The sequence below is a fragment of the Rosa chinensis genome, chromosome 7 (assembly GCF_002994745.2).
Source record: "Rosa chinensis cultivar Old Blush chromosome 7, RchiOBHm-V2, whole genome shotgun sequence".
Taxonomy (NCBI): domain Eukaryota; kingdom Viridiplantae; phylum Streptophyta; class Magnoliopsida; order Rosales; family Rosaceae; genus Rosa; species Rosa chinensis.
The window spans coordinates 9946611-9965537 of NC_037094.1; the positions used below are offsets into that span (position 1 = coordinate 9946611).

The 18927-nt window shown below is 38.7% G+C and overlaps 3 protein-coding genes across 3 annotated transcripts in view; all 3 read right to left on the minus strand.

Moving 5' to 3' along the window:
- Positions 1–18927, minus strand: part of LOC112180459 (26S proteasome non-ATPase regulatory subunit 6 homolog) — a 31364-nt gene that overhangs the window by 8011 nt on the left and 4426 nt on the right. The gene's annotated exons all lie outside the window — the stretch shown is intronic.
- On the minus strand, positions 184–2262 carry LOC112177369 (probable splicing factor 3A subunit 1). The gene has a single exon (XM_024315663.1). The coding sequence runs from the start codon at positions 2260–2262 to the stop codon at positions 184–186; it is 2079 nt and encodes a 692-aa protein (XP_024171431.1).
- LOC112177370 (splicing factor 3A subunit 2) lies at positions 5643–6698 on the minus strand. Its single transcript, XM_024315664.1, has one exon. It carries the CDS (start codon positions 6696–6698, stop codon positions 5643–5645), a length of 1056 nt encoding a protein of 351 aa, XP_024171432.1.

Below are 18927 nucleotides of genomic sequence, written 5' to 3' on the forward strand. Positions count from 1 at the left end.
CACTTCACAATTGCACAGTACTCACAATTAGAGATTGGCGGAAGAATCTGGTAGTAGAGTAGATAAGATAGTTTAAAGATGACAATATAATCTTTTTAGTACTTACAATATGGTATATAACATCAAAGCAGGTAAAACCATTGAAGAACTACATGATAGATAGTTGAAAATCCTAGCAAACTGTCATCTCTTCCTTCCACCGCGCTCTCTTATTGAAAGAGCGAGTGTTTGTCCTGCGCCAACATTGTAATATGCAAGTGAAAAATTGTCCTTGAGAAAGCCTGATTTTCCACTCAATTTCTGTTTGTTTGCCGGAAGTTGGATTTCTGCAGAAATTTTCTCTTTCAGACTGCCAACAGTTTCAGATAAAGACTGCACCGTGATCTGTAGAAGTTGGCCTTTGAGGTTACCTTCATCAACAATAGGAACAGATACATTCATGTCAACTGGTCCCGGATGCTGTGCCATAAATTTATCTTCTGGAATAAGCATTGAATCATCGAGCTTCTGTCGCTTTGGCTTGGGTTCCTCCTCTGCAACTGGAGGTGGTGGTGGTGGTGGTAGATGCATTTCTTGAGGTAAAGGTGGTGGTGGAGGCAGGGGCATCATATGCACTGAAGGTGGAGGAATATAATGCCTTTGGGGAACTTGCATAGGTGTAAACTGAGCTACAGGTGGAGATGGTGTAGGAATATTAGTTGCAGTCGTAAATATTGATGGAGGTAGCAGAGGAGCTCCAACCGATGGAAATTGGACAACTAGAGGAGGTATTGGGAGGCCAATGCTATTAGGAGCTGAACAATGAACCGTGCTTAGAGGAACACGAGGAAGAAAGCCAGTTGGTGGAGGTTGAGGTCGAACTGAAGGCATGTCAGGCCTTGCTGGACCAGGAAAGTTCCTTCGCTCATTGTTCACAGCATCATTCTTATCCTCTCCATTGATACTCTGTGATATCGCTTGATTTTGAATCTCAGCCTTGACAGCATTAGAAACTTCCTCCTCAGTGGAACCAAAAATATCAGGACGAGTTCGCGCAAGGTTCACTATGTTTCTTGAGATCTCATCTTCCTGTGCAAGAACAAGACTAGTCTCCCGAATCTTAGCAAACATCCTTTCTTTCTGTTCTCTGTATCTTGGATCAATGAGGGAAATCTTCATGTGCTCAGACATCTCATTCTTAGGGACAAGCTCCCCAGTAATAGGGGAAATCGTCATGTCCCTTTCAACACTGGATTGGATCATCCTCTCCTCAGGTCTCTTCCAGTTCTTCACAATTCTCATTGGTGGTTGTTCTGGATCGGCCACCTCTGTTACCCTCTTTCCATCTTCAACAAGTTGCATCTCTTCTTCATCCATATCCATTTCGACATTATCATCTGCTTCCATAACAACTTTGCTTCCCCTTATAACCTCTTCGATGCTCAGTGGAGGAGGTAAACAGTCATCCTCAACATCATCAAAGTCTATGACTTCGACCAAGACATTATCGTGCCAATCAATTGCAGCCATTTGTAACCTTTCCTGCTCAATCTCATCTTCGGCCTTCTGCTTTGCCTTCTTTTGATAAGCCTCCCACTCCAGCCGATGCACACACCGTTCTAGCACAGTAGACATGTCTGCCACGCTCTTCTTGAGCTTCCCTGTCAATCCTTCTGGTGGCATCAACACCTTTGAATATGCATCTGCCAGAGAAGTGAAAAAGTTGAACATGCTATGATTAGGCCTGAGAAAATAGAACAGGGGGTTGTTCATCTCTCTGCTTCTCAATCCTGTCAAAAACGATTTCCCATTCCGAGCTACAAACTGGGCTGTGAGTTTAATAACATCTAGTTCTTCTCCACAAATTCCTTCAGGAAGCCGAACAGTAAACTCTTCGGGTTCTGATGGTTCAGGCACTTTGCATTCAGGTCTAAGCTGGGAGGGAGAATCAGGTTTTGGTGCTCCATCTTCAACATCTACAACTCTCGCTAGCTTTTCATAAGACTGATCAGGCTGGGCAAGGAATTCAGACACCCGGAGCTTATAATATGCATTGTAGGGATTTGAGGAAATCAAAAAGCTTAGATTTGATTTTGCTATGTCTAGATTCTTAGCTATGACCTGTTCAAATTGGGGTCCGTTCTTTGCCACGAACTGAGCAGTTTTATCAATGACGACTTTGATTCCTGGAGGAGGAGGTATGATACCAATAGCCTTGGTATGCGTGGCAACTGATTTTGCAGGAGGAGCTGGTAAGGGTAAGATGGAACCTATCATCATCATCACGGTCTGAGAATTATGGGGGGAAAACCTTCCTTTTTATAGAGGGGCTTCAACTCACATATCCCAAAACCATTATTCATTAGGAGATTTAATTGCATTAGGAAACCTCATCTCTTTAGGATTGGTATTCCTCGTCTCTCTTTCCTAATACGTTAGGGATATTATGACTCCTACAAACATTAGGGTTAATATTTACAGTTCAGCCTATCCCAATAATAAACATGACATCTTCGGCACCAACTAGCACGTTTTGGCTCACTAGCTAATTCCAAAGCTGATTGTTCAAAGAAAAAAAAATCCAAAGTTGGGTTTCTACTTTCTAGATTGTGCTCTGCATGCAATAGGCCGATAGCTTTTCGCACGAGAAAGCTAGTTTACTTCTTATTTTTATCTTTTAATGTTAAATTACCATCTACTATTGACCGTGACAAATTCTTCATTCATTGTTTTTCACATAACACTAAAATTGCTATACATGATATTCAGGAAAACTCAGTTTCTTAAATTTATTTTAACTTCTGATTCATGGCCAAGTTTCCAATTAGAATGAAGAATTATTTTTCACCTAATTTTTGGACAGCTTTTCTTTTCATGAAGTTGATTTAACAATTGAATGTCATATTCTCTCATATGATCAAAATAGAAAGTAGCTTTAACAGTTGATTTAACCCTAAACCAAAATCAATCATTAAAGACATTACATGGCTAATCTTGCAGAAAATCAATGTAAACAACAAATTACTGATAAAAAAAATTAACCCGACACCACAATATTGCAAGGGTCCTTTAGATTGCTTTATTTGTCTTTCAAAATCTAAAATCCAAAAACTGTTTTCAAATGCAAACCAAATGATATTAGTATCTAATTATAACAATTAAGAAAGAATTTTGTATAAGGTTCTGCAGAAAACAATATACGGAAAGTTTTGAACTTTTTAAACTTGTTTCCAAATTTTAACAGTGTTATTGTGTATAATTATCTTTTATTATTGGACGACCCCCCCCCCCCCCCCCCCAAGGTTTTGAATCCTAGTTCCGCCACTGATCCACTTTTATAAGCTATATTATCTTTTATCACTTATCTAACGTGTAATCTTTCCTCTCCAACAATAAATTCATTTGGTTTCCTTCCTCTTCGGAGCTGACACCATCGCAACACAGGATCGATGACCACCTTTTGAGGAAATCAAAAAGCCTAGATTTGATTTTGTAATATATGTCTAGATTCTTAGCTATGACCTGTTCAAATTGCGGTCCGTTCTTCGCCACGAACTGAGCATGGCGCGCGTTCCCATTTGACTTATTTGGTTGTAAATTTGGTTAGACATAAAGCTGTGCTGCATATATTACCTTGGCCTAATGACTCTTTGTTTTGTTTCTAGAATGGTAGGCACCAAATTCAAATACAAAGTAGGCATAGATGCTGCAAGTCAGGTATTCTTCAAGGTGTATTCTTCTATTTCAATTCTACTCTTTAACTTGTTTGATTTTTACAAATTTTTTTGCTTGATAGTTAATTAGGTGCATGCATATAGAACCATTTGAATTCAGTTTTGTTGTTGTTTTGTTTTACAGGCAGAAGCATAGATTCAAAATTTGTTTTATCCCCACCGTAAGGACAAGTTGAATAAGGTGGATGACTCAAGCTAGGTGAGGCTAATCTAGAGGCACAGGGGACGATGGGGTCCTAATCATAGTGGAGCAGTCCAGACGTCATGGAGGAAGATTAATTAGAAGCAGAACAAGATGAATGATATGGTAGATGTAGTGGCTAGTAGTATTTTTTCAAGAACCATTTAGATATTAACCTTTTTAATTATATAAGAAATTATATGTATACGATCCGCCATGCATATAGTTTATGAACCTCTGTGGCTCTGTTGCATTTTATAGTGTGAAGCAGATTTTTTGTGATTCAAGTTTCTATTGAAATTTTGAGCTACGAATTTGTTTTCATTACTAATATATGACAAAGTGCCCAAGACTCTCATGTTATAGGTGGTAAAAATAAAAGCCTTATATCTCATATATGACACCAATGAAGACTTGCGTGTTTAAGATTTGCAACATATATAAGAGCTGCAAATTAGATTTTGCGAGGAATCATTTGGTCTTTTAGATTTAAATGTGCGAGAGCTAGGGATGTTGCCTCGCATGTTACTTTTTGCAACATATATAGAAATCTCGCATATAATAATTTACAACGCAATTACATTCCTGAAGAAAGGTGATAAGCAAGAATTTAGTTGCATCACATATTGAAAAAGTGACAACATACAAGCTTCGCAGTCAGAATATGCAATATAAACGAAACCTCGTATATCAGAAATTGTAACAAATATAAAATCTCGCATATAGTTTTTGGTAACACACTAGCGTATCTCACAATTTATGATATGCGAGGAACCAATTGCGTCTCATATTGAAAAAGCGACAACTATATAATTTCGTCGCTTTTGACAATCAGTAAAACACATTATGTGACAACTAGCTGTGATAATCCAAAGCCGTCACATTTTCAATTGAGCGAGAAATTGAGACTTTTTATGACAATTTTGGGTTGTTACCGATGACATTTTCTCTTGTAGTGGCAGTTTCATCAATGATGACATTAATTCCAGGAGGAGGAGGTATGATACCAATAGCCTTGGTATGCGTGGCAACTGGTAAGGGTAAGATGGCATCATATCACGGTCTGAGAATAACGTGGGGAAAACCTTCGTTTTTTTTTCATGAAGAAAATTTGCATGTGTTCATGTATCTTAAGTTGACAAGACCAATACATAATGCAAATGCAATATGTTCACATGAAATTGCAATCGTACAAAAATCAGATAGTCGCGGTTACAACTTTCTTGAGACAAGCTATGATATTGTACGTGATGTTTATCATACACTGATTTTACATCTATTTGAACAAAATTTACAATTTATATGAATCAAAATTACAATATTGAGAATAAAGTTATGACATTCGTTTACATTATTTACATGTAGTTAAACCAAAATTACATTAATATTGACAACAAATTTGTTCAAAAATTTGTAACAAGGTCGTAGGTAGTATAATTACCATTAATAGAACTAAGATTACATAAAATATAACTCAAGTTACTACAATAACAACAAATTTGCTGTCACATTTGTAAATATGAGTATGACATACTGGCATGTACTATAAAACTTTCCAACTTGAAATATCTTTTCGATTTAAATCTTAACACAGGCGTTTACAAATGAAAAATGGAGCATTGAACTTCTGCACCCAGAGGAATAATTGAATTAAGTTCATTTATCAAGTATAGCTACCACCGGTCATATCATCTTAAATTGTCATTTGTTGCAATGCTCTCTGCAATTCCTGAGGTAATGTGATCCCGTTAACGACCCATGCTAGGAGGTGTAGGAAGAGGAGGAGGACGAAGACCCTGGCCCTGCATCTGTTGTCCTTGGAAACCTTGTGGTGGAGGTGGCATAGTCGGTGGTCTACCCACCTGGATACCAAGAGTGAAATTCACCATTGTGTTATTGCTGACAGGAGGTGGAGGTGGGGCAGGTGGAGCCCCACCAGGAGGCATAGGCCCAGGGCCATTTACCATAAGAGGAGGTGGCAGTAAGGAACCAGGAATAGTTGGAAGAGCTCTAGGAGGGTTTCCCATAGGTGCACTAGGCTCCATTCCTTGTAGAGGAGGAGGAGGTGGACCTCGGGGTGGTGGGGGTAGAGGCCTTGAAGGAACTCCAGGGGCACCTGTGCCAATGGCATTTGGGGGAGGTTGAGGTTTGTTCGTCTCTGGTGGCTTAACTTTGAAATATAGCTGCAACGTGAACATTTTGGAGTCTGGATCCCGGTGTGAGAAGAACTTCGGAGTCGATTTGTCAATCTCTGTACTAGGAACCTTAAAAGCAACTATCTCGTATGGTTCGGCTGCAAACAGAAGATACTGGTATCTTTTCTCATAGGGTTGGACCCTCTGCTCATAAGATGACATAAAACGATGCCTTGGCTTTGCATTATCTTCTATTTCCGGATACTCAATCTGGAAGAGAAGAGACCTTTGCTTTGTCTCTCCATCAAACTGCTTTGTTACTCTATAGCCCGGCCTACCAATTTTCACTGTTTTGCGAATGGAGACTTTGCGCTTGTGGGACTGGGGCTGAGTAGGAATATCGTTGGCCTCACGCGCGGCCCGCTTGGCGAGATAGGTCTGGTGGCGCTTTCCCTGTGTATGGGCCAAGTAGTTACCCTCATTGTTGTGCAAGGTCAAGCAAAGTTTACACTCATAGCTTCCGAGGTGATTGCGCATGAAGTATGGATCTTTGGCGAGATCAATGGTCTCGAGGGCAAGTCGTCGGAGTCGCTCGCGGCGGTCGATGGCTTCGTTCTGGGCGGAGACGGCGCCTCCACCTCCGGGCTTTGAACCCCACTCTCGGTCCATGTTTTACCCAGTGGCTTAGTGACTTTGCAGTGGGGAAAAGTAAACCTTCCTTTATATAGAGGGGCTTCAACTCATATATCCAAACCGTTATTCATTAGCATTAGGAGATCTTATCTCTTTAGAGTTCGTATCCTCATCTCTCTTTCCTTTTACGTTAGGGATATTATGATTCCTACAAACAGTAGGGTTAATATTTACAGTTCGGCCTGTCCCAATAATCAACATGACATCTTAAAGCTGATTGTTCAACAAAAAAAAGGCTGGGTTTCTACTTTCTAGGTTGTGCTCGATCTGCAATAGCTTTTCGCACAAGAAAGCTAGTTTACTTCTTCTTTTTATCTTTTAATATGAAATTGCCTTCTACTATTGACCGTGAGAAATTCTCCATTCATTTCTTTTCACATAACACTAAAAGGAAAAAGATTTGTGGCCTCAATCCTAGGTGTCATGTCATGTCACCTACACACATCACCTATTTGCCAAATAATGTCATGTAATTCTTGAGTAAAAAGACTATGTTATTCTTCCAAAATCTAATGGCTCTAAATTATTTTAATTTTCATCTAAAAATAAAATATATTATTTTGATTTTTTTTTTCGTTATATATATAATTATATATATATATGTTTGTGAATATATATATATATAATTAATAAAAAAAATTATATACAAGTATGTGTTTGTGTGTATAAATATAAATATATATATATATATATTCACAAACATATATATATATATAATTATATTATATATGTATATATATAATTCGTACAGAAATTTATATATGTATATTCGATGTAGAATTAATATGGTGTGTGTGTGTATATATATATATATATATATATTAATGTCACAATTCTAACCCACAAATTTTTTTAAAAAAAAATTATTAAAAAAAGTCAAATTTAAAATTGATTCCACAAAAATTGAAAGAAAATATATTAATATCTTAACTATAACCCATCAAATTTGGTAAATTGAAGTAATATTCAACTATTTTAATAAATGAATTTAATAAAATTAATGGAAGATTAGTTTACCTTAATTACACTAACAAGTTAATTAGAAAAGTCAAAAATTAAATTGGATCTACAAAAATGGAAAGAAAATGTATTGAAATCGTAATTAAAACCTATGAAATCTGGTAATTGAAGAGGTAAGAAAATATCATTAATAAATGGAATTGATAATATTCTAGATTCCATCATATTTCAAAATTTCTCTATAATTTAATATTGTCGCATCTAAACTCAACATTAGGAAGTGTTCCTTAAAGGTCAAGTGAGACTTCATTAATACAATTGTTCGTTTATTTTTACATGAAAAAACAATCATAATGTTATTAATACGATGTAGAAATTCAATGAACAATAGGTGTATAACACAGCAATAAGCCAATAATCAAATAAAAACAGCAATAATCAAATAAAAAGTGCAATTAAGGAAGGTGTAAAATAGAAGTCATCGTTCACATTAACATTAAAGTCAGCTAACATGTCTTACACGAACAAATAAGTAATAAGTAGCTAATAATGAGCCAGTAAAGTTTACTGGGGACTTTTCCCTAATGGCATATTTACACTGAAATAGAAATCATCATCCACACTGAAATTTAAAGTCAGCTAACATGTCTTACAGTAACAAATAAGTACTAAGTATCCAATGACGAGCCAGTAGAGTTCACTGGAGATCTTTACCTAATGGCATATTCACACTTAAATAGAAGTCATCATCTACTGAAACTGAAAGAACTAACATGTCTTGCACGAACAAGTAAGTATTAAGTAGCCAATAATAAGCTAGTAGAGTTCACTAGAGACCTTTACCTAATGGCACATTCACACTTAAATAGAAGTCATCATCTACTGAAACTGAAAGAGCTAACATGTTTTGCACGAACAAGTAAGTACTAAGTAGCCAATGATGAGCTGGTCAAGTTTACTGAGGATCTTTTTCTAATGGCATAATTACACTAAAATAGAAGTCATCATCCAAATTGTCTTACAGTAACAAATAAGTACTAAGTAGCCAATAATGAGCTAGTAAAGTTCACTGTGGACCTTTTCCAAATGACATAATTACACCAAAATAGAAGTCATCATCCATACTGAAATTTAAAGTTAGCTAGCATGTCTTACATGAATAATAAGTACTAAGTAGCTAATAATGAGCCATTAAAGTTTACTGGAGACCTTTCCTGAATGACATATTCACACTAAAATAGAAGCCATCATCCATTGAAACTTAAAATAAGCTAGTGTGTCTTGCACGAACAAGTAAGTACTAAGTAGCCAATAGTAAAGTTCAACGAGGAATCTTTCCCTAATAACATATTCACACTTAAATTGAAGCCATATATCATTTACGTTGAAATTGAAAGTCAGCTAAGTACTAACATGTCTTATAAAAACAAAAAAGTACTAAGTAGCTAATAATGAACAAGTAGAGTTCACTGAGAACTTTTTTCTAATGACATATTTGCACTAAAATAGAAGCTATCATTCACATTTAAAAATCATTATTGTCTATTGAAAAATTTGGGATCAACAAAACAAGCATACTTTCAAAAATTAATTTCCTCATGTGCAATATATTGTATTCCATATTAAGCAATTTCTGTTCAGATATCAACTTCCCAATCAATTTAGATATCTAGTGTAACGTCCCGAACCTAAATCCACGTGTTTACTAGTCATTTGGACGGTAAACGACCTTTACTTTCACTTTTACTTTCAGTTTAGTACTTTTAGTGGCCCTAAAAGTTGACTTTTTGTTCGGATCAAAATTTGAGAAACAGTTCTTCATGGAAGTTGTAGAGGACGTTAAACCGAGCGCGTGCATATGTGGTACGTAAAAATCGGAGTTCGTATGCAAAAGTTATAAGCGAAATACTAAAGTTACTGTTCATATAGTAAGTTTCTATAAATAGCCGAGTTACTGTGGTAAGTTTCCATTTTCGGAAACTTACCGAGAGCTCTCTTCTCTCTCCCCGATTCTCTCTTCCTCTCCGACCTCTTCACCTTCTTCCGGCGATATCTCCTCCATCCGGCGACGGATTTTGACGTGTAAGGTGTCGTTGGAAAGCTCTATTCATTCTCTTGATTTCTGGGTTCGTTTGGTAGCCTAATATGAACTGTGGAAGGTGCAGCAATGAGAAGAAGAGGACGGTCACTGTAGCCGAACGGAGGTTTCATCGATTTCCGGCGATTCCGGCCACCTCCGGTCCCCATTTCGCCATCGAAGGTTCGGTTTTCATCACTGAGCATTTCCCCTATGGCCTTGTATCACGATTTATTGTGTAGATGCCGAATCGACGAATTGAAATTCTAGGGTTCTTGAGGATTTCTGGGTTTTTGTTCATTAATTGATTTCGACTGTTTCTAGTTGTTATTTGGAATTGTTGTAGTTATGAAGTTGAATCAGTGTGTTGAGAAGGTGCTACTGTCAAATTTTGGTGGCCATCGGAGATGGTGGCGGCGGCGCCGCCACTGTGGGCGGCGGTAGCGGCGGCTAGGGTAGTTTATAAATTTCAATTTTTAGCTAGTTAAATTCTATAATTATCATAGAGCTTATATGTGAAGTTTGGTGAATTTTGGAGGAGTTTGGAATTGTTTGTGAATTTTCGAAGTTTGGAGTTTTGTGGTGGAATTATGGGAAATCCGGCCGTCGGATTTCCCTCGTTTTCATTATGGAATATGTAAATTGAGGAATTAGAATTGTGGAAGAGATTTGGGTTGAATTTGAGAAGTATTGGAGATAGGGATTTTCGGATTTCGTTTAAGTTCGTAATTATTTTATCGGATTGCCGTTTACGGAAACATAATTGTGTACAGGGCAATGTCGCGAGCTACGGTTAGATGAAGGAACTCGTTTGCGTGGTTGCCAATAGTACTGTGAGTGGACTTTTGTTTTCAAACAAGTGATGCGTGCGTTTATTTATTAAAGCATGTTTTATTTTATTAACGTATTTACCGAGCATATAAAGATAATTGTGAATTATCTTATGGAATTACTTTTAAATAATGATTCTCATGAAGTATTTAAGTTTTATACTGGTTGTGAGTTTTGGTTATGAAATTGTTATGCTCGGATTCGAATTTATAAATGATGTTGATTTTCGACGAATTATTTTCCGAGGTGATTTCCGGAACTTCATATTATATTTTCATTCGTCGATTTGAGTTTTTTTAAAGGATTTTTGAAATGGGATTTCGATGGAGTAAGTCTCCATATTTATTTACCGACTTTCGGTTTGGCATTGGGAATGCCTCATTGACAACTTATTCATTTATTCAGCGTGGGACATGGGGAAGTCTAAAGGATTTACTGGAATTTATCGGTTTTTAACCACCATACCCAGGGTCGTTCTATATATATTATATTACTGGCTAGCCTATTATTACTCCTCCCTACTTACTATGTGTTCGTAGGTGAGTAGAGGAGAGCATGGGATGCTCAAGAGTGTGGGACACTCCGACCCGAGCCAATAAGGCTCCCTTCTTTCGTATGGTGAACGTCCTTCCCCATATTTTATTATGATTTGACTAGCAGGGCTATTCCGATTTATTTTATCCAGCGGGGCTGGAATGGTTTGCACGAGATTTGAGTTTAAAGAAATACGTTTTATAAACGTTGCATGCATCGAGACTTTATATTGTAAACTTGTGGGAAAGTATGAAATCCTTTTTCCTTTAAATTGTTTATTTTTGTCCACTCACGCTAACGTTTTTCGTCTACTTTCCCCTGGGCTTTTCGGTTTCTAATGCCCAGTTTGCAGGCGAATTAGTGGAGGTCGGGCGTACATGACATTTGAGGCATAGTTGTCACTACTTCCGCAGTGTAGGATCACTTGATCCTTTACTCATCTGTTATATCCCTGTGTAGTATTGCTCTGCATAACCTTGGGATTAGTATTTTTGAGTTTTGTGTTTTGTGAAAGTGGAGTTGTTGGTAATTGGGAGCAGGGTGGCTCCAGGAGTATAAGGTTGGTTTGCTTGAAGTGTTTAGTGTGTTTTACAGGTTTTTGGGTAGTCCATTTTAGAGGTGACTCTGCCGAATTTTTGGTAGAGTTATCCCTAAGGTGGGCCCCACAGGGCCACCTCGGATTTCAGGGTGTAATTCGGGGCGGGTCCTGTCAATTTGGTATCAGAGCATTAGGTTGTTAGGTTCTGTAGACTTGTTTCTATTCTGTTACCTTATATACTTGGTGTTGCCCAGTACCTCTCGAGTGATGGCCCGACTGCAGCGGTTCCCCATCGTGTGCTCTTCGGTGCTGTGGTATTCATCAAGTGTGTAAGGTACAAAGTTAGTTGGTTTTCTTCTGGTACTATGCCTCTTGTACGCCGACCTCCTAGGGTTTTCTTTGCGTATTCGATTGGTTAACTATCATGCGCCTATCCCTGGTGATGGTAGAGTAAAACTACTCTACAGTTTCGAGTTGTGCTACGAAATGTGATTCGAGGAAAATGTTGTGGTTGTCTTTCCTTGATGCCAACAAGGATGTTGGGGCAGGGATTAAGGTGCGGAAACTAGAGTTCGAGTTGTATTTGAGTGTCTGAGACGAGCGACAATAGCTTTGGGCTGTCTCTAGATGATATGATTGCTTCGGGAATCAGGATTGTGGGTAGAAATGGACATGGTAATAATGGTGGTTTGACTTTGAACCAAGTTTCGGGAAAGATGTTTTATGATGTGATTGGTTGTTAAGTAGCATTTGAAATATTATTGGAAGTTTTTTGTGGTTCTTTAGGAACCTCAGTGTTGGAAACCATTTACAGAGAAAATTGAATAATTATTCTGGGTTGTTATGGCTAGTGTCTTTGTTTTCAAGTGACTTTGGTCACTGATGATGGCAAGTGAGAAGTGATGATAGTAATTGAGAGATATAAGTAGGACGAGATTTTTAGAATTGTCATTTTGGGTCGTTGACCTAACCAAGGTGTATGAGCATAGTTTTGCTCGAAATAAAAGAGATTGATTTTTGATACCATGACTTATAGTTTTGTCTATCTGAGTCTTGTATGGTAGCGAGTAGGGAGATTAACAAGAGTGGGCTTTTGCAGTTATGTGCTTGAAGTGCAAGAATTGGAAGAATGCTTAAGGTTTTATAATAGAGTTACAACTTTGGTCGGTAAATAATTGGGAGAGTTGGAATCAACTCTTCGTATGTGATATTATGCAAATGGATTCCTTTGCTTATCCATTTATGAGTGAAACGGTGATACGTAAATTTGGGGAATAGTGATAGTGTTATAGTTGGGTGTTCTTAGAAATTCGAACGGAATTACTTTGTGATACGGAATCTGATTCGAAGTTTGAATCACGGAGTCTTGAAGGTTGAATTGTGATAGACTCTTAGTGGAAGTTTGTCGGACGAATGGGTTGTGATATTATATTAGTGGATGGTGGAAGGTATTGTAGTCTGTTTTAAGTGACGTACTTCAGTGATGATTATTTGAGCAAATTGGATCATTATTGTGGTGGGACCACGTTCGGATCCGGATATCGATTGGTGTGACACAAGCTGTTGGACGGGTGTCCTTTGTCTTATATTAAGGATTGTTCGGGAAAGAGCTTGTGAATTGTGTTAGCTACCTTGAGGAGATTGAGGTTTTGTGTAAGTGTCGGAGACAATATTTTTGGATTGTCTCTGAGTGTTTTAATTGTTTTGAAATCAAGGTTGTTGGTAGGAACGGAACTAGTGATAAGTTTTTGTTGAAACAATTGTTTGATGAAATAGTGGAGATTTTATATGTGTTGTAAGTGTAACTCTAAGGTGTGGGTTTTCCTAGTTAACTCAGGAAGCGCTTAATTTTATTAATTCCTAATTCTAGCAACGGAATTGTTTGTGTTTGGTTTGACTCAAATAATGCTAGCTAGACCTTTGTGTGACTTAATTGATTGATAGATATTGAATATTGTTTGTGATACATTATTATGAATGAGGCGTGCAACATAGTTGACGAAGGTTTTGAACGAGCAAGGATTGACCAAGGTTCGACCCTTGGTGTCGTTGTTAGTTGTTTAAAGAAAGTACGACATGCATTCAATCTTATTGATTTAGTTAGATTACAAAATAAACAAACAAAGGACTGCACTATTCTAAGCTAGGTCAGCGGCTCCGAATGGATTGAGGCTGAGCTCAAGAGAAACAAGAGAAACAGGTGAACCACTGTTGTAACCGCCTGAGCCACCTGAATAGTAACCAAATGTGTTAACTTCCTCGGATGTAGTCTTCGGGTTACCAAGGATGTCTTCACCGTGCTCAGGGAACAGAGGAAGAGTCTCGACCTCTTGGTGATCTCCTCCTCGTCGTTCCATGAATGATCGTAACCCAAGGGTTAGATCGATCGATCCATCATCACCAGTGGAATCGGTGGAACCGAAGTTGAGATCGATGGATCTGCCACCTTCAGTAGAACTTGTGGATCCAAATTTGAGATCGAGGGATCCACCAACCCGTACGTTCCGGATTTCCTTCAACTTCTGACTCTCACGAGCCTTGAGGTTCTGGAACCAATAGAAAACGTTTTTGTTCTCGATCTGCCCATACGGCTTCAGATGGAGACAGATCCCTTGAATCTGCTCTGGAGTTGGGTTTTTAAGCGCCCTATCGTAGTAAAGCTCCTGGAGGATTCTCAGTTGAGCTGGTGTGGGAGCCCACCGGTTATTAGTTGGCCTGATAGGCGTGTTGGCACTACTCCCGGCTGCTTGGTTGCTTCCTCCCTCCTCAGTTGGTTGCTGTTGTTGTAGTTCCATGTGTTGTTGGGTTTGAAGCTCCATTAGTTGCAGAGTTCGTGGTTCCATGGTGTTGGGTTGAAAGGAAGTGAAAAGTGAAGATCAACAGAGTGATTGAGTGTTTGTGGCGGATTGATCTTAGAAGGACTGAGGTTGATGATGGGGTGTTGGAGATTTGAAAGCTCAGAGGAAAGAAGTGATTGAATCAACTAGATGGGAGAGAAGATTTGGAAGGAGAAGGATTGAATCGAAGAAGAAAGGATTGAGTTTTGAAAGAAGGGGAAAGCTGAAGAGTTGAGAGAGAAGGGTTGGAACTCAGGAGAAATTTTTCTTTCCTTTGGAGTGAACAGTTGCGCCATCAGAATGCACCTATTTATAGAACGAGGTGAGCAGATCTCCACCGTTGGATGCACGATCTCAGAGATTAAATCTACGCGTTGGATTAAAGTCGCCCTGAAACCCGGAAAAATGGTTGACGCGTGTAGAGCGCGTAGGGGGACAGGATGGATCTCGAGGCGCTGTGGCAGACCGCTTTAGCCGAAAGTGATTTTGACTGCCGTAAATCACGGAAGGGATAAGCCGTGGCAAGTGGGCCGTACCTGGGCTTGTCTCTGATCAAGGCCCTCACTGTAGCTGTGGGTGGAGGCCCGATGGGCCGAGTTCTGAAATACTTTTGGCGAAATTCATTGGGCCGAGTTTTTGAAACAGTAGTGGATATGTTGGGCCGAGTTTCTGAAACAGTTTTGGATATGTTGGGCTGGATTTCTGCAACAGTTTGGGGTGTTTTGGGCCGCATTGTTGAAACAGTTTGAAACAGTTGGTTTAAATAAAAGGTTTGGTATGGATAGTAACGTGAGCAGCTCGTGCTCTAGTGGTTGAGTGTGGAGTTTGTGTACAAGAGGTCTGAGGTTCGAACCTCGCCTCTCGTTTATTTTTTATTATGTTCGTTTATGACATAATAAGTATAAAATTTGTACACATTATATTAAGCACAGCTTGTGCTCCAGTGGTTGGGAGCAAAGCTTTTGTACAACAGGTTAAGGGTTCGAAACCTTGCATCCCCTTGTATTTATTTTATGTCGATTTTATGTCGTTTTTGACATAATATATATAATAAGTGAGCATATATATTATAGAGAGCAACTCCTGCTTCAGTGGTTGGGAGCAAAGCCATGGTGTAGGAGGTCTGGAGTTCGAACCTTACCTCCTATAAATATTTTTGGATCTCGTAGATGCTCGATATACGGATGTGTATATGGTCTGTACTGTATACTTACAGTAGGTTCATACTGTAGCCGAGCCGAGTAGAAGGTTAGTGGGCCGAGTTATTGGCCCAAATTGGTTTGGGCCGGTTCAAAATGTGGTTGGTTCGGTTTCTTTGGTCCAAATGGCCAGCCTTACTACCTAACCTAAGGAATGAGCAAGCCCAAGTCATCATCACTGGGTGACATATTTTGTTGACGTGCTTTTGAAGATGATTTGCTTTAAGTGATGCATCTCTATTGTTGTGTAGATTAGTGCATGCTTAAATTTTACCATGGAGGTTTACCGTGATGCCAATTGAGTAGCGAAAGCTTGGTGAGAGTGTTTACTGTGCTTATATGCCGGTACAGGACAACGATCTGTGTGAAAACAGTTATATGTGCAATGCCACGTGGTGATTTGAGTGTTGGTTGCTTAAGGAAATTGTTGTATTGTAATTTTGAGAAATGATGCAGTGAATGAATGTCATGTTGATGACGTAAGTGGGAATGAGGATTTCATTTGAGAACTCTTGTTGTGTGAGTTTATGTTAGTGTTGAATTGATTTAGTGGCTATTGGGATGTATTTTTATACATAGAGCCGTAGCTTTGTAGATTACTACAGTTAGTAAAGATGAAGATTTTTTCTATATGAACTACAGAAAACTTTAATCGAGAGAAATCGACTCGCGACTAAATTTCGAGGACGAAATTGTTATAAGGAGGGGAGATTGTAACGTCCCGAACCTAAATCCACGTGTTTACTAGTCATTTGGACGGTAAACGACCTTTACTTTCACTTTTACTTTCAGTTTAGTACTTTTAGTGGCCCTAAAAGTTGACTTTTTGTTCGGATCAAAATTTGAGAAACAGTTCTTCATGGAAGTTGTAGAGGACGTTAAACCGAGCGCGTGCATATGTGGTACGTAAAAATCGGAGTTCGTATGCAAAAGTTATAAGCGAAATACTAAAGTTACTGTTCATATAGTAAGTTTCTATAAATAGCCGAGTTACTGTGGTAAGTTTCCATTTTCGGAAACTTACCGAGAGCTCTCTTCTCTCTCCCCGATTCTCTCTTCCTCTCCGACCTCTTCACCTTCTTCCGGCGATATCTCCTCCATCCGGCGACGGATTTTGACGTGTAAGGTGTCGTTGGAAAGCTCTATTCATTCTCTTGATTTCTGGGTTCGTTTGGTAGCCTAATATGAACTGTGGAAGGTGCAGCAATGAGAAGAAGAGGACGGTCACTGTAGCCGAACGGAGGTTTCATCGATTTCCGGCGATTCCGGCCACCTCCGGTCCCCATTTCGCCATCGAAGGTTCGGTTTTCATCACTGAGCATTTCCCCTATGGCCTTGTATCACGATTTATTGTGTAGATGCCGAATCGACGAATTGAAATTCTAGGGTTCTTGAGGATTTCTGGGTTTTTGTTCATTAATTGATTTCGACTGTTTCTAGTTGTTATTTGGAATTGTTGTAGTTATGAAGTTGAATCAGTGTGTTGAGAAGGTGCTACTGTCAAATTTTGGTGGCCATCGGAGATGGTGGCGGCGGCGCCGCCACTGTGGGCGGCGGTAGCGGCGGCTAGGGTAGTTTATAAATTTCAATTTTTAGCTAGTTAAATTCTATAATTATCATAGAGCTTATATGTGAAGTTTGGTGAATTTTGGAGGAGTTTGGAATTGTTTGTGAATTTTCGAAGTTTGGAGTTTTGTGGTGGAATTATGGGAAATCCGGCCGTCGGATTTCCCTCGTTTTCATTATGGAATATGTAAATTGAGGAATTAGAATTGTGGAAGAGATTTGGGTTGAATTTGAGAAGTATTGGAGATAGGGATTTTCGGATTTCGTTTAAGTTCGTAATTATTTTATCGGATTGCCGTTTACGGAAACATAATTGTGTACAGGGCAATGTCGCGAGCTACGGTTAGATGAAGGAACTCGTTTGCGTGGTTGCCAATAGTACTGTGAGTGGACTTTTGTTTTCAAACAAGTGATGCGTGCGTTTATTTATTAAAGCATGTTTTATTTTATTAACGTATTTACCGAGCATATAAAGATAATTGTGAATTATCTTATGGAATTACTTTTAAATAATGATTCTCATGAAGTATTTAAGTTTTATACTGGTTGTGAGTTTTGGTTATGAAATTGTTATGCTCGGATTCGAATTTATAAATGATGTTGATTTTCGACGAATTATTTTCCGAGGTGATTTCCGGAACTTCATATTATATTTTCATTCGTCGATTTGAGTTTTTTTAAAGGATTTTTGAAATGGGATTTCGATGGAGTAAGTCTCCATATTTATTTACCGACTTTCGGTTTGGCATTGGGAATGCCTCATTGACAACTTATTCATTTATTCAGCGTGGGACATGGGGAAGTCTAAAGGATTTACTGGAATTTATCGGTTTTTAACCACCATACCCAGGGTCGTTCTATATATATTATATTACTGGCTAGCCTATTATTACTCCTCCCTACTTACTATGTGTTCGTAGGTGAGTAGAGGAGAGCATGGGATGCTCAAGAGTGTGGGACACTCCGACACGAGCCAATAAGGCTCCCTTCTTTCGTATGGTGAACGTCCTTCCCCATATTTTATTATGATTTGACTAGCGGGGCTATTCCGATTTATTTTATCCAGCGGGGCTGGAATGGTTTGCACGAGATTTGAGTTTAAAGAAATACGTTTTATAAACGTTGCATGCATCGAGACTTTATATTGTAAACTTGTGGGAAAGTATGAAATCCTTTTTCCTTTAAATTGTTTATTTTTGTCCACTCACGCTAACGTTTTTCGTCTACTTTCCCCTGGGCTTTTCGGTTTCTAATGCCCAGTTTGCAGGCGAATTAGTGGAGGTCGGGCGTACATGACATTTGAGGCATAGTTGTCACTACTTCCGCAGTGTAGGATCACTTGATCCTTTACTCATCTGTTATATCCCTGTGTAGTATTGCTCTGCATAACCTTGGGATTAGTATTTTTGAGTTTTGTGTTTTGTGAAAGTGGAGTTGTTGGTAATTGGGAGCAGGGTGGCTCCAGGAGTATAAGGTTGGTTTGCTTGAAGTGTTTAGTGTGTTTTACAGGTTTTTGGGTAGTCCATTTTAGAGGTGACTCTGCCGAATTTTTGGTAGAGTTATCCCTAAGGTGGGCCCCACAGGGCCACCTCGGATTTCAGGGTGTAATTCGGGGCGGGTCCTGTCATCTAGGTTTTTAATCACTAGATTTTATGAGTTAAAA